This window comes from Achroia grisella, unplaced genomic scaffold (assembly GCF_030625045.1).
Source record: "Achroia grisella isolate CSIRO2021 unplaced genomic scaffold, CSIRO_AGI_Agris_v1 utg146, whole genome shotgun sequence".
NCBI lineage: Eukaryota > Metazoa > Arthropoda > Insecta > Lepidoptera > Pyralidae > Achroia > Achroia grisella.
In genome coordinates, this window is record NW_026712636.1 from 2,788,395 (window position 1) to 2,812,084 (window position 23,690).

At 31.9% G+C, this 23,690-nt stretch overlaps 1 protein-coding gene across 2 annotated transcripts in view; it reads left to right on the forward strand.

Moving 5' to 3' along the window:
• Positions 1-5,576: 5,576 nt before the first annotated feature.
• LOC131855593 (uncharacterized) overlaps positions 5,577-23,690 on the forward strand; it is a 31,573-nt gene continuing 13,459 nt past the window's right edge. Inside the window, exons 1-3 of one of the 2 annotated variants that reach the window (XM_059206874.1) lie at positions 5,577-5,716; positions 5,797-6,040; positions 17,859-18,069. In XM_059206874.1, the coding sequence (XP_059062857.1) occupies positions 5,843-6,040; positions 17,859-18,069 (409 nt within the window). In that variant the 5' untranslated portion in view covers positions 5,577-5,716; positions 5,797-5,842. Of the gene's footprint in view, positions 5,717-5,782; positions 6,041-17,858; positions 18,070-23,690 lie in introns of those variants that run through there. The other variant, XM_059206873.1, reaches the window with a different exon arrangement.

Consider the following 23,690-nt stretch of genomic DNA (forward strand, 5'->3'; position numbering starts at 1 on the left):
TTTTATATTAAAAATTATAAATAACGAGCCTTATTACAATGTTAAGAATATTATTGTTGTCATAAATTTTATTATAATAATTATTATTTTAAAAAAAATGCGTTAATCTGTCATAGATTGCTTGTTATATTGTATGTGTACATGTACAGTGTTGTTATCAGTCTAATTTAATTGTTATAATATTATCAGGGTCTGGAAACCGATTTAGACTGCCCTGCCTCGGTCAGTGGTTCCAAAACATTGCGGATCCCAAATACAATATTAATATTGTATAGCGATTTCGATTAGATAATATATAAATATTTTTATTGTAGACATTTATAATTAATATTTACGCGGTCGTATAGTACCGAGAATTAGTATTAATTTACTTGAATCCTAAATTTGTGAAATTGTGAAAAATTTGTTGCTGAAAATCTCATTGAATTTCAATTAAAATGTCTCATTGTTGTTAATATTGTATCATTATGTATATGTGAAAGTTTGTTAAGATGTTTCGATGTTGTTTATTCCATAATAGTTAAAAGTGTCACCGGATTTGATGAAATTTGGTGCACAATTAATATACAACTTAGATATTGTCACGTGGGTAAGGCCGCGGGTTGCAACTAGTATTCAAATATTCTAAGTTTAATATTAAATATAATTTGTTTTTAAATAATCTTTATCGAATTTTTATTTCTTAATTCTTTAGCTTTAGTAGAGATATGTCCCAGTTAAAGTTTGGGAATCACGGGCTTCTATGACATCAATATTGTACTTTGGTACGGTTTAATCAGCCTCCAAGTGGCAACACGTAAAAAATCATGTTTAGAACGTAACTTATGTTTATTAATTGTTAGATAAATAAGCATAATGTTTATCTAGATGTCTCGAAAGGTTAAAACGTAAGTATAAGTCGAGAATGAGTAGGCATTCTACTGGGTAACTGTCTGATCTATGCAGAGTTTGCAGTTGGATCCTGTGGCTTTTGAAGAATCTGCAGACCCAACTGTAATATTATAATAATAATGTGCCATCAAGTCCCAAGCTAAGCTGAGCTTGTGTTATGGTTACTATATACAGAAAATTTTATAGCCTATGTCTTATTCTGATGTATAAGCTATATTACTGTAAAGTTTCATCAAAATCCGTTAAGTTTTTGCGTGAAACAGTAACAAACATCCATTCATCCACCCATACTCACAAACTTCCGCGCATGTACTACTAGCTGACCCGCGTAACTTCGTCTGCATCACACTTACTTGACATTTATCTATATTACTGTAAAGTTTCATCAGAATTTGTTAAGTTTTTGCGTGAAACAGTAACAAACATCCATTCATCCACCCATACTCACAAACTTCCGCGCATGTACTACAAGCTGACCCGCTAACTTCGTCTGCATCACACTTACTTGACATTTATCTATATTACTGTAAAGTTTCATCAGAATTCGTTAAGTTTTTGCGTGAAACAGTAACAAACATCCATTCATCCACCCATACTCACAAACTTTCGCGCATGTACTACTTGACCCGCGCAACTTCGTCTGCATCACACTTACTTGAAATTTATCTTTATATTTCGCCTAATTCACATAATATCTTTTTAAATTATAGCCTATGTGAAATTCTTTATTTAAAAGAGCAACACACAAGTTTCTTGCTTATTCTTCTTGTGATGGATCTGCATTCCGAATAAGCGGTAGAATAAAAAAAAACTGACTATTCAAAAGTGCTTATATTAAGTTTATTTGAATAAAGATTATTTCTATTTCTTATTCTTATTTGAAGCTATGTTATTATAAAGTTTAATTAAAATCCGTTCAGTAGTTTTTGCGTGAAAGAGTAAGAAACATCCATCCATACTCACTACTAAGTCACAAACTTTCGCGGTTATATTATTAGTTAGATTATTTTGATTGCAGAATTCTAGGTTTAGGGAATATATATTTACCAAAACAATTGTAGTTGTAAACAATGAAATAAACAGGTTTGTGTTTTATCCTATCACGTGTATAGGCTCACAGATTTTGTTGATACTTAGATACAAATAAAGAGATTGTATCTCTACGTTAACATTTACACTTAAACCAGTATACGTGCACTCAGAATGAATAAAATAAAACAAGAACTTACAAAAATACTGCTAGCAGAGAATCGGCTTTAAAGGTTGAGGATTAACGTCGATTTTCAAATTACGTAATTTTTGAGTTTATTTAATTAAATTAAAAAACATATTTATTTATTCTTTTGCACTCAAAATTGTATTAATGCCTGATGGCATTCTCTACCAGTCGACCGTCACGCTGATCAGGATAATAAGGCGGTGCAATTTAATCTATACCTACGTATAAAAAATCGGAGTGTCTGTTTGTAATATTAAAATAACCGTTTTTTACTACATGCATATGAATATAAAAACAAATATATAAACATACTAATATACTCTTACTATTGTTTATTATTCAGTGTGCAATATGTTTTGTTTTTTTTTCTTAGTACCTATAGGTACATATTGGCGCGGCGCCTCTATTCTGTATACGAAGAAAAATAAAAAAACAACAAAATAGCTAATTCTCCACAATTTTTTAATGCCTGATATATTTTTTCGTAGCGAAATGGCTGTTACTCAGTAAATTTCAACATTGCATTGTGGAGAAAAGAATTATTAATATGTTTACGATTTTTTTTTCGTTTAGTTTACGATGTTCATAATAATAAATCTATCAAGATATGTACCCGTTAAGAAACTAATCAATTATACATAAGTTAAGTTTAAGTTTATAAAGCCGTCAAATTGCATTGTAAAAGAAAATAAAGTTTTTTTTAAACAGAAACATACACATATAAAATTATTCGAATACAACATTTGCGGCCAGTAATGTTAGTTTTTTTTTTGTACTTTAGACAAAAAGCAAAAAATCTAACTATTGAACATAATACGTCATGTAAGAGTATGTTTCACATTTGTAATACAACACATTGGAAACGAAAAAACATTACTTTAACTGAATACATGTTTTGCTGAACAGAAATTACGTACTTTTTTCAGATAAACATGTTTTCTTGTAAAAAATAAGTTTTATTCTATTTTTATAATAATTCTCGTTAATCTTCGATATGGGGACATTCAGTAGATACAGTAGTAGTAAACACAATTTATTATTTGTGGTGGTTTAAACCAAGCAAGTAATCACTAAAATTAACTTCTGTGGACAACTGTCTCAGAAATATATTTAGGAAGTCGAGTTTAAAACCTTTGCGTATGCATACGCTTCCTAATCTTTGAAATGGCTGGACCGGTTTTGATGTAACTTACAATTGCAGATAGCAAGTGTTATGAGGTGTAACTTAGGTTTTTTTTTTGCATTTTAGAAATTTCATTTAATTAAAAAAAACTTCAAAATTCAACGCAGTCAAACTCGCGGGTAATGCACACATGCAATGTTTTATGAGTTGCTTTATATATAGAAAACCGGTGAAATTATGTCCAGTTTACGAGCAAATGTAGAAAAAGATGTGATTATAGTTGTTGGATATTCAATTAAGTGATATGCTTTGACTCAGAAATAGGTGAGACAGAATTACCCACATAGAGGGCACTTATTTTACTATAGTCTAGCGAGTTACAAAACTCGCTTTAAAAGAATTAATTCTGCATAACCGGCCTCTCCTCGATGGCGCCAACGCCGGGTATTTTTTTTTATTGACCTTACTAGCAACTTTGACAAAAACATATGAAAGACTAAGTTTTACCCGTGACTTAGTCCCCGTGCATTTTTTTTATTGAAATAAATAAAATTTCTAAAATAAAAGTAGCCTATGTAATTTCTTACCACATTACAGTGCGATTGACAGTTGTGTCAGAGATTAGCAAGAACAGACAGACAGACAAAATACTTTATTTATGCACTATTCACACGTTTCGACTGTAAAAATGTAAAGTTACAACGATTATTTAAAAGAATAACACGCAAGTTTCTTCTTCATTCTTGTTGTGAGGAGACAGCTTTCCGAATTAGCGGTGGATTAAAAGGAGATTCAAAAGTGTTTAAATTAATTTTATTTGAAAAAAAGATTTTCTATTCTATTCTAGGTATTTAATAAAAAGCTGTTAAATTGCAATTACAAACAAACACTTCAATTTTATTTATTTATGTATACAGATATGTGCTGTAAACGATTTTTAATAGATATATTTTTGATTCAAGTGTACTAAATGAATCTCAGTTTTGAGTAGTACTTATATAAACTGGCAGGGGGACCGCCGGTTTATACAAAGTGCTTTGAGTGGACAATCAAAACGCTAGTCCAATGATTACGGCCTTGTCCCACTTTTTTATATGTATCAATATTCAATACTAATTCCTGCCGCAGTCTAGTCTATTCCTCCGATACGTTGGTACTTGCAATGTTTTTTATGGAGTAAACAGACGTAAGTGTTAGTCTGAGGAGATTTTTTTAATCGATGATAACGGATCAATAGGACTGGTGGATGATAAGATGAGCCTGAAGTCGGGTTAGTTAATCAGTCAGTTGCCATATGGCAATTTACCATTATGGTTTCCAGGGTGAACCGCGTGGAGGTCTACCTGAGATGGTATATTGCTAGCAATAGAGTAATTAGTCCACATTATTAACAATCATTTAAATCATTATGTTTCGGAAACGGGTAGAAAATAATGATATAAACATCACAGACAAATAAAATTATAGTTGCAGGTAGAAGGTGGCGCAGAAAGTAAAATTTTGAATTCATATAATATTTATTAGCCATAAATATTATATGAAATAATTAATTTCTAGTCATTTAGGAATTAGAAAATCTGCTAGTAGTAATATTTACTGGATTCTCTCCAGTATCTATTGCTATATATGAATCTGCATGGAATTTATTAAAATCTTAAAGGTGGACTGTACGAATTAATGGCAAGACTAGAAATGATTAAAAACGAAGGGAACTTACAGGTAATTTAAAAGATAAATACGATTGACTAGAAGAAACAACGAATGGAATTTACACGAAAAATAAATTTCAAATTAGGAATTTTTCTCATTCATTACAAAAAGAGCAAAACAAAATCATAACATAAAATTTCAAGGCCAAGGGCACAAGCGATGGCGGTCAATGGCTCGAAAATAGCTGTCAATGTCAGTGACAAATTATAAAAATGGCGCCCAAATGTTTAAAACTATAAAAGTAAAACATATAGCGTCACACACAAAGATGAATATACAGTGAAACTGGTTCTACGATTAATCTGTAAAAACAATATTTAGGTTTATTGGTTTCTTATTACTGTTTCTTTTTTAATTTGAATGACATTTTATGAATGAGCAACTAAATGCAATGAATATTAATTGTTTGCACTTTCCCTATTTCTCTGTACTCGATATTCACATGAAGCCGACCTTCAACCCGTCCCGGCTGCATTACAAAAATTTTATTTTCCCGGCTTGTTCTATACTATAAACACGCATGTATTATTAATACAGAACTTCCTCTTGAATCACTCTATCTATTGCTGAAAACTGCATTAAAATCAGTTGCGTAATTTAAAAGATATATAAATATATTTTTCGACAACATTTGTAATGTTTAATTTAGAAGTATTTAATAATTTCTAACAAAATATTCACTCTAGAATTATATAAGTGAACAGATATTTACTTACTTTCGCATTTTAACACTAGAAATTACTTGGACTTTGGATTTGATAATAAATTGATCTGTAAGTAATAATAAAATTTATCATCTCCTGCATGATTTCATAAATAGAAGCGTGTACCTAATAATCATGTTATGCCGCAGTTTCTTAGTTAGTAGTTCGCCGACCGTAGCGAAAACAGCGCGCAAAATGAACGGAATACCACGGCGGATATTTTGGCGCGAACTTAAAAGAAATAAATGGCAAAGGAAATATGCGACCAGTACAAATGTGGGGACCGATGAATTTCTTGTTAAATCTACGTTACCTGATATTGTTATACCGAAAATGAGTTTTATTGAACGGCTGTGGCAAGATCAGTCAAGTTTTCGAAATCTAGTGGCTTTGGTAAGTACTCACATATTTTTTTTATTATTTTATATTGTCCTTGCGTATTCTAGGTAGGCTGGCTTACAGCTGTAACCACAATATCATTACCTTACGTAGATTACACGCGTTGTATGCTGTAACACGAATGAATGTGTTCATGCATATTGTACTACACCCACCAATAGGAATGCGCGACGAGAGTTAATAACTATTGGGGGATCTGCTTCACTTTTCATAATAGAATAACAACGAAAACCAGAAAGGAGAAAGCTACAGACTAGTTTGATTTATCAATCTTTTGTTATTAAATTATTAGCGTCCATTAAAATTTGATCCTAGAAATAATGTAGTAAAGGTTGAAAATAGATTAATTGTTCACTCATAGACTGGTTATCAAATGTTTTACTACACATAACTTTTTATTACATTATCTGGTGTCAATAGTATTTTTTTGTTTATTTTAACTTCTCGAATTTGAACATACAATTCTTAGACACAGAGTAATGTTCCCTAACCTATTTCATAGAAGTTATTTTTTAATGTGTCTGTAGAAATACATATATTTGGTTATTTGCAAGTTCCTGTTATTAATTAAATTGGTTAGCAGATCCTTCTTATTTATAAACCAAATATTGTAATAGTTTTAACCTACTCTAATGAAACTTGGCATAAATAATGTAATTCTGTCAACATTATAACAATGGAGACTGAATATTGAATATAAATCTACAATAGGGTTATAGGTAGTCTAATGAACTCGATATTTTATAACAGTTCATTACTCGATTAATAAATTATTTTGTTTTTTTTTTATGTGACTTTTAGAGTAATCTTGCTTATGAGTGTAAGTTTCATTCAAGTTGTCGTGGTGTCATGGTTGTCGAGTGAAATTGTAATCTTAATACATACCTAAGTGACTTCTAACCATAAAATATATATTTTTTTCTTAAATTACATAATCTATGTAATACTTAAACTTACTGAAATAAAATTTAGAATTTTATTTACAAAATAAACGTTTTAATCAACAGTTGAGTATTTGGCCAGATTGCTCGATTGAAACTACTTCCTAAACTGAACAAAAAAGGAAAATATCTGAATACAAAATAATATGCATATGAAATGAAATACAATGAAAATTCTTTATTGTTCTCCTCACAGAAAAAAAACAATTGTTTACACGCACTATTATGTACATATAATAATGAATGTAATGTACATATAATGAGCTAGTGAAATAGGTAATATATGTGTACCTACATGAATAATATTTAATATTATCTTATCTGTGGTGAATAAAAATGTACCTAAAAGAAATAAAAGTATTTTTGAACTTAATAAATAGTCTGAGTAATCATTTTTAAATCGCGCTCTCAAACAATAGTATGTGGGTAACACATTCGTCACCGTTGTTTGTTATTCTTGTTTGCTTAGGCTATGAACATTTTATATAGAGAACTAGCAGTTACCCGCGACTTCTTTTTATTATATACTAGCTGTATCCGCGACTACGTCCGCGTGGAATTTAACTTTATTTTTCTAATATAAAAGATTTTTTCTAAAATAAAAGTAGCCTAAGTTACTGCTTATTATATCAGATACCTGCTCAAAAAGTTAAAATCGGTATAGCCATTTCCGAGATTAGCGGGAACAAACAAACAGACAGACAAATAGACAAAAATTGTTATTTTGGTGTATTTATATTTATATTCATATGCATGTAGTAAAAAACGGTTATTTCAATATTACAAACGGACACTACAATTTTATTTATATGAGTAGATGTGTAGATGTATAGTAATAGATAAAATACCTATTTTTATATTATTATTATTATTAAAAACAACAATGACTGGCATTAAAATATGTATGCTAAAAACCAGGATAGCTGTATGCGCACAGGACAGTATATGATACAGTAAATTACTTATATGCTATTAATGACAGGTATACAAATATAAAATATATTTTTTTAAATCTACACAAAATAAAAATATTTTTGGGTTACCATTTATTTTCATAACAAAAAGTTCAGTCATTTAGTTGTGGATATAAAGATAATGATCAGACAGACTTTTGTATTTATTATATTAACTATGTTATAGAGTTATTGACTAGCAAACCCCCTCGGTTTTGCACATGTGTACAGCGCATGTGACAGATGTCATAAGTACGTATAATGTTCCTGAACTCTAAATAATAGTGAAAATCGAATGATATGGTATCATGTATGTGTTTTAATAAAAATAATAAAGTGAAATATTTAATTAATGTAGGTGGATAGAATTGCGTCGCCATTTTCTCATTAATTTTGTTTTTAGCTTGATCTATATAGCCATAGACAACAATTTAATATTAACCATAGACTATGGTTTACCATTTTGTCATGTTAGAAGATATAAAAAACATTCATGTTTTAATAATCAAATAAGTAATTTATTATAAAGAAAAGTAGGTATTATTGTGAAATATTCTAACAATATCCTAGACTATAAAGATTTTGTTTTAAATTGACACATAACTTTATCTAAGACATAGTGGTTACCAGCTCAGACTTGATATGATTAGAATGTTTTATTTGTGCTTAACTACCTTTTTTTATTGTAAAAATAAACTCGAACATAATAAAAAAAAAAACACGATCATAAAAGATTTTTTTTATATGAATATAATTTCAGTTGTGTCAGAATTATTCTAGTAAACATTATTTCATTATTTTCTAATATTTTCCATGGAATCTAAAGAGAATCAAAGTCGTTTAAAAAGTTTTTATTGTTCTTATTTTTTTTTTAATTTGCTTTACACTACACCTTTTAGCATCAAATTGAGCGTAACTTTTTGTATGAACTAGACAATTGTTAGGTACAGTTAAATACATTTTTTGGATATAAACACTTATGTTAACACAAACAGGTTTGAAAACAAATGTTTGTATTCTGAGGGGATGTACGCGACGCAGTGTTAAACCACTATACCTCAAGGCCGTAATATTCTTTGTAACATACATATGTTTCTTTTATGTAAACGTATAAAATTTAATAAATTGAATTATATTACTACTCTTCTCTATGTATATATTCCTACCTAATATATATAAGTACCTAAATAACTCGTTTCTGTGCCGTTAAACAATAAACCCGGAAAGTGCTTATTATAAAAATCAAAAATCGATCGATTCGAAGAGATGATGATTACGAGTTACCCCATTGATCAGGAAATAGTCGTCAATCGCTCTAAATCGCTCCTCGTCATGTATGACTGTGCTCTGCCCGCGATTACACACGCGTGAAATTTATAGCCTATGTGTTATTCCAATGTATAAGCTATATTACTGTAAAGTTTCATCAAAATCTATTCAGCGTGACAGTATATCTATTCAGTAACAAACATCTATCCATCAATACTTACAAACTTCCACGTTAGTAAGACAAGCATCCATGCATCCACACTCACAAACTTTCACGGTTATAATATTAATAATACAAGTATCCATGCATCCATCTATGCATCCACGCTCACAAACTTCTACGCTTATAATTTTATATGTTTACTAGCTGTTCCCGCGACTTCGTCCGCGTGGAATTTAACTTTATTTTTCTAAAAGTATCTAAGTAGCCTAAGTTACTCCATTTCAGAGATTAGCCGGAACAAGCAGACAGACAAAAATTGTAAAAAATGTTATTTTGGTGTATAAATCGTATTTATATTCATATGCATGTAGTATAAAACGGTTATTTCAATATTACAAACACTCCAATTTTATTTATATGTATAGATTAGTAAGATGTTCCATACAATAATTATTTGTAAATGAACAACAGAGTCATTAAACTCTTATTTGTTTTATCTCAGCTGATAACAGAGTAGATTAAGTACCTAACCTACTTAACTGTTGTTATGTACAGTTGTGCAATGTCATTAAAACATACATACACACATATCAAGCAGAGTAACTTAATGTAAGTGTCACAAGAGATCAATATTACTAATAATAGAAACGCAGAAGTTTATGTTTTTTTTTTACCACTCTAATGCAGTTGGCCGCAGCTGGCCTTTACAGCTTAACCGGACGCGAGTGCAGATGGCACTCCAAACCCGCAGAAGGACTTATGCAGCAACTGAAGGCCAACTCCCGCCCTACGGATACGACTTTAGTCTGAGGTCACCGTTAACCGAAACTCGACACAGGCCGTCATAATTTCGATCTTCGTTTGAATTGGACGGGGGATCAATTGGAGGGGAGAAGATTGTGAGTGTGGATGGTTGGATGGATATATGTTACTCATTTATGCAAAAACTACTGAACGAATTTTAATGAAACTTAACAATAATATAGCTTATACATCCGAATAACACATAACTTACACGCAGTTGAAAAATAATACATAAGTAATTTAAACATAACATAATAATATTCATACTTCGGACATCACAGTAAGACGACGCATCGCAAATATTGACGTTAATAATCTTAACTTTTCTTTTAATCTTAATTACGAACTATTCGAGGCTGATATTTATGTATTTTTGTACTGTATTTATATATTAATTTAAATAAAAAGCTAATTTGCGTTTACATTTAATTTGATCATTGCCGTCATTTTTCAATACAACCTCTATCACCTGCACAGAGTACGTTACAAACATCATAGACTATATTTATACTATACGATTATAGATTAGACATAGATTGTACCAAAGACTATATATACTACAATTTTATTTTTCACATATCTGACATCATTTCGTTTATACGGATATCTAGTAGTAAACTAAGCAGAGCCATATCATAGCTGTCCAATTTATAATCTAAAATAAAGCTTCTTTTAGGTCCATACAACCTTACATGTCCTCTTTCAACCCCTTACGTCGCTTTTTTTTTTATTACATGTCGTTTCTGAGGATCTAGACTATCTTTGTACCAAATTTAACTTAAATCGGTTTTGTAGTTTTGGCGCGAAAGCGAGACAGACAGAACAGTAACAATAACAATAACAGGAATCTCAGGACAATTCACACAGAGCCATCTAGACCCAAGTTAAGCTAGCTAAAGCTTGTGTTATGGGTACTAGATAACTGATACAAATACATAGATTTTTTTTTTCGTAAAAAACATACATATTATACATAGAAAACACTCAGACCGATACAAACAATATACACGTGAATACAAATGTATGTGCCGTGCAAATTGAACCCGCGACCATCGGACGTAAAGCGGACAGAAAGATAGACAGAGTTACTTTCGCATTTATAATATTATATTATATAATATACTAGCTGTCCCGTCAAACGTTGTTTTGCCTTAAAATAAAAAAAAAAATTAGAACTACCCCTAACATTTAGGGGGATGAAAAATAGATGTTGGCCGATTCTCAGACCTACTCAATACGCTCACAAAATTTCATGAGAATCGGTCAAGCCGTTTCGGACGAGTATGAGAACGAAAACTGTGACACGAGAAATTTATATATAAGATATACAGTAAGAATAATAAAACTACACTAAACCGATAAATTACTGCTAATGCTTTATTTGTATGGGGATAGATTCCGGCATCGTTTAAGATAGCGTGCTAAATTAGACGGCCAAGGTCATCGACGTACGCGTATGTCACTTCAATCTACGTATCGATCGGTATCGGTCGGTATCGATCGGTATCGGCGATACATTGACAGATCGTACCGATATGAATAAGATATACGTCACAGATGTCTCGAGATATCGGAACCATCGATATATCGGAACTATATATCGCTGATACACTGTCGTGATACAATTGTATGTAGGCGTCACTCAGAGATATCAATACGACAGCATTTAATTGACTAGTGACCTGACCCGGCTTCGCATGAGTGTAATTACCGTAGACCTGTCAGAATCTCTTCGCACGGGTGCACATGTATTATTTTTTTTTAATAATCCTGGACTAATTGACCCAATGCCATCTAGTCTTACCGTAAGCTGAGCTTGTGTTATGTACTACTACTATGCTACTATGTGTACTAGACATCTGATATAAATACTTAGATATCTTTTTGTAAATACATACATAATATAAATGGAAAACACCCAGACCGATTCAAACAATCCTACTCAGGAAGCGACTGTGCGAGGAATCGAACCTGCGACCATCGGAAGTAAAGCGGTGTGCTAAACCGCTACACCACCGAGGCCGTCATTAATATATTTATATTATACATATAAATCTTCCTCTTGAAACTCTCTATATATTTCCAAAACTTGCATTAAAATCCGTTGCGTAGTTTAAAAGATATAAGCGAACAGATTCAGGCTACATGGTTGATATATAAATACCTTATAGACTAACATACATAAGAAACAATAATAAAATGTAAATTAAAATTGTCTCTATGATCACGGCACTGACGACGAAAATCTGCCACGGTAGCGCCGATACACCACTCCCTTCGGCCAGTAGTCCTCCTTCATGAAGGTGGCCAGCAGGGCTACGTGTTGGTGGGGACCAGGGCTACGAACGTTTTAAAGCTCGCGTTGTGACTCGATTCCAGCTGCTTCACCCTCAATGTCAGGTTACTTTTGGTCCGGATATAGTCCACAATGTCCTGTTCCTTGGAGGCGTAGTGTGGGCGGGACAGGAATGTGCTGTTTTATGCAATCATTGAACCTACAGTTGCCATGCGATATTTTTGAACCTTGTATGTAGGAACATACAAGACATACAGCATACATACAACGTCATACAGTTACATAAACTTATATGTAATGTATGTATGTTAATAAGATAAAGACAAGTCTTCACAAAGAGGTAACAATGGGTGGCGGAAAATTCACTAATAAAAATTGTCTTGTAGATGTTTCAACTAAGTAATGTATTCAAAGCTAACGACATTAAAATAAAAACTTAATTCTGTCACAAAAATATGTTTTTCCATAAAAAATTTAACACCATAATTTTATTAGCTGTGCCCGCGGTTTCACGCTCATGAAATATAGCCCATATGCTATTCTGATGTATGAGCTATATTACTTTAAAGTTTCATTAAATCCGTTCAGTAGTTTTTGCGTGCCAGAGTATCACACATTTATCCATCCAGACTCACATAACAGCGAAAGTATGTGAGTAGGGATGGACCCTACTCACATACTTTCGCGGAATAATATTAGTAAGATTATGTTTAACATTATTTCCTTCCATCATTATAATATTCTTATTTTATTTTATAATAATCTTCTTTGCATATCTATCTGTTTAATGATTTGATCCTTTTTTAAGTTAGCCTTGAAAAGATGGCTTTAAGCAATAGACTTGCTATTTGTAATTTTACATATGTAACTTGATATAAATTATATAGATACAATATGTCTAATTATGATATAATTATATACTATATGTCTAATTACTATGTAATGCAAATCTTATCTAAATAATATTATAAACGCGAAAGTTTCTAAGTGTGGATATTTATTACTCTTTCACGCAAAAAACTACTGAACGGATTTTGATGAAACCTTGCAGTAATATGGCTTATGCAACAGAATAATACATAGGCTATATTTGTTATTTAAATTTATATATTTCAATTTAACAAGGCTGAAACCGCGGGTACAGCTAGTAAGGTATAAAGTTTTTTTACAGTTCTTTACATTTGCAAACATCATTTAAATGAGATATTTACCAATATAATAACACCCAGTAGCCCAGTAACCAAGAGTCCAAGCATCGAAATATCGGGAGTTCATGTAGTGTGGAAACAAAAGTATATTCTATCTACTATCTATCTATTTGAAACCTAAAACAAATTATAGTGTAACTGTATTGTAGAAGTTGCTATAAACCGGCGTTACCTTCAAGTCTAAACGTTGCTAATAAAATTATAGACCTCGTGATAAAACGTATCTGATGATTATATAAGGTCATTACTAAGAACGGCTGCAATCATGGAAAGAGTTACTATGTATTACCGTAATGAACTATTGTTACAATATTGTAGAGTTGCCAACCGTCCTGTTTTCCCAGGTAATGTCCTGGTTTATGAAGTGCCCTGGGAAGTCCTGAATAGTCATTTGGGAGCGACCTGGGTTTTTAAAATATGCGCACCTCTTAATTACTGATCTTCAACAGTATAATTGTATCAAATATTTTTTATTAAAAATCTGATTATATTAATTACTTGAATTTTACTACATATTAATATTTATTGCAACACTATTACTGCGTTCTGTTTTTAAACTGGATAGTTCTGGTTTTTTGAACTATCAGTCCTGGTTTTTTAAATTTGGGCATGGCAACCCTACAATATTATAATGTTATTATTATATTAATAGAGTTGTACTGTTTAATTGAATTGTTAATTTGTGGTTAATTCTTCAAGATTTTTTTATGTACCTAATGCAAATGTAAAGAGGCTTAATGCTTTATCTGAGCTCTATTTAATGCTTGACGCTTTGTTCAGAGGCGAAACATGTGTAGCAATATGGGTGTAGATTCAGTAACGCTAGGAATTTGATTACCAATAGAGAAGCCCGTAACGCTTCCAGTAGCGGTGGACAGGTTTCCGGACTGAATCTTTGTGGTCTCACACATGCTAATGGTAGTGGAATTAAACAAAGTACTAACAATCCATTAAGTAGTGAAATGGAAAGCAAAATAACACCTAATTTGATAAAACAAGCGTACAAGACAACCTGATGGTAAGTGCTAAACGTCGTCGTCGCCGGTATATATGAACAGCATTATAGCAGGCTTCGTACAAAGTGTTTGAGTGGACTTGTCTCACCTGGTCATGACATGTTAGTCTTCCGAAAAGGTAACGCGTATGTGGTGCTATGGACGTCTCATGATGACAAGTCAAAATCAAGGAGTCATTGCAAACTTCTTGATGGATGTTATATTTTTAAATTTTGTAATTTTGTAATCATGTTAGCTTATTCTTTTTTTTGTAACAGTCTATTATATATCGCTTTAGTAGGTAAACGCAATATATCGCTGTCAAAAACATCGTTAAATCATATTTATTGAGCAGAGCCATATGACTCACTAAATTAAAAGAAGAAGAAACGATTATACCACTAAATGACAAACGTGCATTGCAACATGCACGGGATTTTCATTTAACGTTAGACTGACACCTATATAAATAGACAATGTGAATAAACTAGCTTTTAAATAAAAAAAAACAGTTGAGTTTTTTGCCAGTAATTTTCAGACGGTAGGGAATAAATATTAATACAAAAACTTGACGTTCTAAGCGGCTAAAGTGTCCTACATTAATATATGAATTTTGAATAGCTCATTAAAACTGTTCAAATCAAATCAAAACAAAAATCTCTCTATTTTTTCTAACAAAGCCTTCAGTAACTCTCACTCGTCAGGTACAACAGGTACAGTTTCATCCGTGATGTTCCGATATATACAGGTATAGGTGAAAGTTACCACTTACGGTCAGCTCCACCTGAAGTTTTTGTCATCCGTCACCTTGTTTGCTTACCTATCTAAAATATAATAAAATACATGATGACTGTATAAAATGAATATGCCCGTCATAATGGCGGTCATAAACCGTCTTATTTTTATCTTAACTATAAAATAATTATTTATTTATACATGCAATAATATAGATTATGATTAATTATAGGTGTTACAATATGAAAAATATAAAACGTGTCAACAGGGTCGGTTGCATGTGAAATTCCAATTAATCCATATTTTTTTTAATTTTGCATTTTATTAACATGAAGAAGAGAGCGACACCAAGTGGTCTAAGACTACAATGGTTGTTGCCAGTTTCAATAGGTTTCCAGGGGAAACGCGTGGAGGTCAACCTGTCATAATACATTATTAGTCCACATTACTAACAATCTCTATCCTCCTTAATCAACTGCTTCTTCCTTATCGCATTTATTTGTGGTCGGCGTAATATGTTTTGCTCTTCCATTCATCCCTGTTCGTAGTCATATTAAATAAATAATAAATAAATATAATATTATTATTTACTCCCTTTCTTACCATATCATCTTTCACATAGTCCATCCGTCTCTTTTTCGGTCTTCCTCTGCCCTTATAACCATCCACATTCATATATAGCACCTTCCTTAAAATATTATCTTCATTCCTACGCATTACATGCCCATACCACGACAAACGATTATTTATTGTACCTTTTTCCACCACTCCGCAATTCCTCTCAGTAACTCAAAGGTTGACTGGTAGAAATCCCTCTTTTGGGATAAGTCCGCCATTGTACGCATTTTTTTTAAGTCAATTGTGTTCTTTCATTTATAATATTATTGTACAATAAAGTATTACAAACAAACAAACGATTACTCTTCAACCTCTCTAACATCGGCGCCACTTTCAAACTTCCTCTAATGTATTCACTCTTTATCTTACCCATTCATGTCACACCACATATCAGTCTCAGCAACATGAAGATCATATCTTCATTCCTTCTTAATGATGCTGATTATTCCAGCCATGACCAACACGCAAATATTCAAATCAATCAATCAAACATTTCGACCAGTACAAGTTCATGCGCAGGCCAAATCATTGAATTATATCTGGCACATCGTGTGTGCCAATTTAAATTCTTATGATAATAATGTATGTTGTTGATATATCCCCATTGTTGTTTTGGTATGTACTGATACATATTCCACATTATATTGTTGTATATCACACTATAATATTGGATGGGGATTGTTAGTTATAGGAATTATTATATATACAAACCTTTCTCTTGAATCACTCTATCTATTGCTAAAACTGCATTAAAATCTGTTGTGTAGTTTAAAAATCTAACCGAATAGACAGTAGAAGCGACTTCATTTTATACTATGTAAAGATATTGTTAATGGATCTTCTGCACTAATAATTTATAGTAAATAAAGGTACTAGTGCAACCTTGTCGCAACGAGAGAGTTAACCTTTATTTACCATAAAACTATTCGTGTTCAGACCCTGTGAACAATATAAATATGTTTCAATTGGTTTACATTCCAACAATATTGCAAAAAGAAATCTATTCCCAGATGCATTAAGTACTTATATCCTCTGTCAGTGCGAGTTGACTCGCACTTAACAATTTTGGTATACTTGTCACAAAGTGACCTAGTTACATTGAAAATCGTAGTTAGAGCACAGATAATATAATATTGTTAGAGTAATAACGTTGACGCGTGGTCGTTTAAATTTAGAGGAAATACATGTGTACATCTATATAATGAACCACGTCTCTTCAATAAGCTAACAAGCAATTCTTATATTTATTATTTGCTTACAACCTTGGAAATGTTTCTCAGGTTTTGGATGAAAATTTGTAATGACTTGACGTCCATTACAAATTTTCATGGTTAACCGTCGTCTACCATGTCAGGTCTACCTTCACGCGGTTCCTCCTAGAGACCATCGTGATAAATTCCTAGTGAATTTGCCACGATGGGCTAACTGACCTGACCTCATGTTCATCTTATCATCCTCCACTGGTCCTCCGCCAGCGTAAACCGTTAGTGCAGCTGGGTGCACCATTTCATTATCATCCAAAAAAATACCGTCGTCTATAGACATAAACAGTATGGCTCTGATCGAACCCTTTGGGCAAGGGTCATATCAATCAAACAAAGATCGAAATTAAGATGACCTGAGTAAAGTCGTATTCGTTAGGAGGAAGTTCGCCTTTACCCGTTACATAAGTCCTTCCGTGGGTTTGGAGTGTCATCTGCACTCGCCCCCTATCGTTATGTGAAAATGTAAAAGTCTGCTGCAGCCAACAACATTAGAATAGTTCGAAAAGAAAACCACGTGCATTTTGTGTTTAAAAAAAAAGTAAGTGTTTTAATTCTCTGTTTTCAGGAAGATGCGGAAACGAAGAAAACCTATACCTACCAGCAACTACAGAAATATATGGCGACATTTGCTACGTCACTTATAAAAAAATTCGGTCTCAGACCTGGCGACGTCGTTGGTATCATGATGCCCAATTGTCCTGAATTCCCAGTGGTGGCGTTTGGGACGATCCAGGCGGGCTGCGTCGTTACAACTATCAACCCTATTTACAAAGAATGTAAGGCACATTTTTATTTTTAAACCAATTAGTAACCTTGGACAAATCACACATATTTACATTTTAAAATTAACTTTTTTAAATTTATAGACATCGTGTACTTCTGAAACACCTTTATATGCATGGTTATAAGGTTTAAAGTGATACCTCCACTATCTCCCCACTTTTACAACTATCAAACTAAACTTTGTTTAAAAATTCTAATATATGTAGGCGTATCATGTATCGCAATGCCTGAGCAAATAGTGATTACATTTTATCATTACCTACCTACGTGTTGACAATTAACATTAACTGCAGGTTACCTATTTGAGCATAATTTTTATCATACTTTTAATTAGATTTGAGCTATATTCACTATTATTCACTCATTTATATCTATTAAATTGAAATGGAAATAAACTTTATTCAAATAAACACACGTAGATTAATACTTAAACAGTCATTACAACATTTGTTTTTCCGCTTATTAAAAAAATTTTAAGGCTAGGCTAAAAGGCTGTAATTACGAATCAATGGAGTATCAAATTAATTATTACATTGCTTATGATTAAAATGGAAAAAAAAAAATACTTGAAAAATATACATAATTTATTGTTATTATCATTAGTTCAAGTATTTTTACCGACTATGAAACAAAACTTTGGAAAACGGCGAGCAATAGATCTCTGCAGGTCGGAGTGTTACACCTGACAATTCCAAAACCCTAAAAAAACAAAGTTTTTTTTTTAAGGTTTTTGAATTGGCTTTAGTCAAGTGCATTCAGTACAATCATTTACATTACATAATAAATTAATAATTGATACGGTTATCGTCTTAAATTATTGGACATTGAGATTATCGGTAATATCTGGCCATGGTGGGTAGGAAACTTATCTAATACGTGTAATAGGTATTATATAGAGTTATTACATGATAACACGTGTTTATCTTAACTTTCAAAGATAAAGAAATACATATATATTTTAATTATCTCGTTGCATACACGTCATAACATGTAGGTGTTACGATTTATTGGCGGTTTATTGATGCATAAATTTACAATTATCTAAAAAGTATTTTATTAAGAAGATAACATATTTTTGTGCATTATTCTATTACGTAAATGGATCTTAACACGAATAATTTATATGATAAACTAGCTATTCCCGCGACTTCTTCCGCGTGGATATTAACTTTATTTTTCTAAATTAAAAGTAGCCTAAGTTACTCCTTATTACATCAGCTACCTGCCAAAAAAGTCCCGTCAAAATCGGTCCAGCCATTTCAGAGATTAGGCGTAACAAACAGACAGACAAAAATTGTAAACAATGTTATTTTGGTTTATGTACCGTATTATATTCATATGCATGCTGTAAAAAATGGTTATTTCAATATTACAGACGGATACACCAACTTTATTTATATGTATATATAATATAGACTAATGCAACTGATAGTCCATCAGCACTGCAGATTTATCTGTAGCTTTATGCTGAGTTGGTGCCCCTTTATTTTTGCGAAACACAAATCCAACTCCATTTTTTAATTTCTAAAATTTTACATTTTTTTATCTCATGTATGTTATACATTTGTAATGGATGAATAATGCATTAATCTATCTATCTTATATAAATATAATCGTATTCTTATATTATAAACGCGGAAGTTTGTGTTGGATGGAGGATGGATGTTTGTTACTCGTTCATGCTAAAACTACTGAATGGATTTTAATGAAACTTTGCAATAATATAGCTTATGCATCAGAATAAGATCTTATGTATAAAATTCTCGTGTCACAGTTTTCGTTCCCATACTCCTCCGAAACGGCTTGACCGATTCTCATGAAATTTTGTGAGCGTATTGAGTAGGTCTGAGAATCGGCCAACATCTATTTTTCATCCCCCTAAATATTAGGGGTAGTCCACCCCAAATTTTTTTTTTATTTTAAGGCAAAACAACGTTTGCCGGGACAGCTAGTATATTATAAATTTCAAACCGCGGGTACAGCTAGTATAAACGTAGGAGAAGTATATTTATGTATATATATATATACATAAATATACTTCTCCTACGTTTGGACTAGTTTGATTTGCACTAACCAAGCTTACGTTATATTGGTTAATTTTTTGAAACTGTGATACCAATTGTTTGTGATACCAAATGTTATGAAGGTTTTTAAAACATTCTATTTTTGTTCATTAAAAAAGGCCAGGATTATTGTAATGTCTTTGTACAGACTCTACCCAGTTCATGCATCACACATGAACTAAAATCAGTTTCGTTTTTCAGGAAACTATTTGTGAGAGCTAGTTATTTTTAGTTTAGATCTAAAATACATTGAATTCATGGCCGTGTCAGTAACGTATCTTTCGATACTAGTTTTATTTTATTTTGATTAGGTATATCTTATTAATATTATAAACGCGAAAGTTTGTGAGTATGGATGGATGTTTGTTACTCTTTCACGCAAAAACTACTGAATGGATTTTAATGAAACTTTACAGTAATAAGCTTGTACATCAGAATAAAGCATAGAATATAATATAAAAAGATATTATTTAAATTGGACGAATTATAACGATAAATATCAAGTAAGTGTGACGCAAACGAAGTAGCGAGGGTCATCTAGTATTACTATAATGATATCTCAGAACAATTCAGAAAACGCCATCTAGTCCCAAGTTAATTAGAGCTTATGTAATGGGTACTAGACAACTAATAAATGGGGGTTATTATTAGTGTGGACTGTTGATGCCATTGCTAGCAATGTACCATATCAGGATAACCTCCACGCGGTTTCCCTAAAAAGCATCATGATAAATTATTGGAGAATAAGCCACGATGGGCATTTGTTATTAATCGTTGTCCTATCGCAGAATGATGGGAAATGACTTGACCTCATATTCATCTTATTCTTCACTGGTGATCAGATGAAAATGAGGTCACCACCCCATAAATAACTTAAAATCTATACATAGCAAATACCAAGAGACAAATATACTCATGACTTGGTAGTCATTGGTATGTTCGACGCGATCATAGGAAGTAAAGCGATCTAGAGAACCTCTAGACCACTGTGATTGTCACAAAATGTAGTGAAGTTATTAAAATAGATTGCACAATATAAATTAGGCTTTAGAAATGTCTCTGTATTAAGAGCTATGTCTAGACAGATAAACAAAACAGATGTTATCTGAAAACTTTATCGCTAGTCAATGAGAACATTCTAGATATCTCATTATATTATTATAATAATTTTAATTATATATAATTATTGAGATAAACGCGGATAATAATATCATTATATGCACTAGCCAAACATACATTTAATTTAACTATAACACTATTAATAAACAAACTAATTATCGACCCTTTATAAAATCTAATTATTCAATTATAATTATTAGACTAAAGTACTTGTTGTTAATTAGAATAATGAGTTGTGTACATCAAACAAGGAATTAATTGTCTGCTTATGTATATATATTATTATTAGCAGCATTACAGAAGATTTTAGATATACAAAAAGTACATAATAAATAAACAATCAATCAAAATTCATCTGCTTATGAACGCTATAAGCAGCATTATAGGAGATTACAGATATACAAAAAGAACGTACATAATAAAAAAGCAGTCAATCAAATTCAGAATATGTTGTCTTCTATATCTGTATCAAATACATGATACAAATAAACATTTGTTTGTATCGTTCTGGGTGTTTTCTATGTATATTATGTATGTATTTACATAAAGTTACAAAAAAATTGCAATAGAATTTGCTGGTACATATTCTGTCTAATTGATTTTAAAAATGTAATAAGCTCGTTTGAACAGAATAAGAGCTGAGTTTCTTGTCAGTTCTTCTCAGCGAAAGAACTCCGAACTGACGCTAGACTTCACATATCATTAGAGCCTATAATAGACCTACATGAATAAACATATTTTGATTTTATGAAACAAGGAAATAATCTTCTGGAATATGAACTCTATTGCACGATTATAAAATGCCAATACATTCCCAATTACACAAAACATTAGCTTAGAAAAGAGGTAATAATAAAAAAAAATAGAAAAAAGGATAAATATTATGCACCTCTTCAGGCTTACCATAAATTAAAATCATTAGGTATATACACAGTATTTTTCATAGATATTACCTATGTTTTTCTGAAATCGTTTTTTGAAGAATCGTGCATTTGAAAGATTAGATAAAATATGTTTACGGTTCACGTTGGGCTTTCCCACCATTATCGCTTGTCAATTGTCTAATGCAAATTTTCAGAGAACTAAACTCGGTTTAAATACTACTTAAGTAGGTTTCAGTAAATGTACCTATGACAACGATGGAGTGATTTTATATCACTCCATCTTTGTCATCCAATATTTAGATAGTTTTCGTAAAAAGATTTTTTAGAATGAAAAAATCTAATTCCATGGTAGCTTTTTGTACCAAGAATTATATTCAATGGAATATATATATTAATAATAATCTCTAGTCCCCTTCGACCGGTCCCCGATCAATTCAAACGGGGGTCAAAATTACGATGGCTTGAATCGACGTTTAAACCCCGTGTAAAGTGGCATCCGTCAAGAGGGAGTTGGCCTTCAGCTGCTCCATAAGTTCTTCCACGGGTTCCATCGTTCGGTGAAGCTGTAAAGGCCAGCTGCGGCCAACAGCTTTAGAGTAGTCCGAAAAAACCCAGCACTCATTTGGAAAGCAGACTCGGGTAAATAAATAAAATCTTTTATAGGCAGACATATTCGTCTACCTTCACACGTTTGTTGCTACTATTGAAACTAGCTCAATATTCATCTCGGCAAAATATACTCACAGTATCTTCACGTACACATAATACACTTTTATGTTTTATTGCATTTTCTGTTTTAGTTTAATTAAACCAATTACTGGTTAAACTCAATAAAGATAAAACCTGGTAAGATCTGTAGATCTGAAGAGAAAATACCACAACATATCCTATGTGGTTGTAGCCCACTCATGGATAAACGAAATATCTCCTTTGGAAAGTTTACACTCTTTCCCGAGCAGATAAAAACCATCGCTCCTAAGAATATCCTTCAATTCTTGTCCCTGACGGGTCTAGGTAGCGAACTCTGAGAAAGGGCGAGCACAATAGATCTATGTAGGTCGCAGTGCTACAGGCCCAAGCACCTGATAATAGCCCAAACAACCCAATAAAAAAAGAGATCCCGTGGTTTACTAATTCTACGGTAAAATATGATGTGTGCAGCCCATTAACTCCCATACCCCTTGTACCGTGAGGCCATCTAATCTGTGCTAGATAGCCTCTTATCATAATCTCCTGTCATGATAGAGCGTATTACCATACTCAGATAAACACTTGATGACCTTTGTACACATTGCAGTTTTCTTTTTACAAGTGTTCGCCCAGTCAAGTTCAACCATATTTAATGTTACATTCAGTAAGATTATAGACAAATAAAGTTAAAGAGAAACAATATAAATCTATTCTCGTTTCGACCACAGATTGTAATAATAATTAAAACAGTATAATAAAACAAGTAAAATTTTACTTGTTTTATTATACTGTTATATATTATAACATACTGTGTTATATATTATAACATACTTTACGAATAAAAATATTTTTATGAAT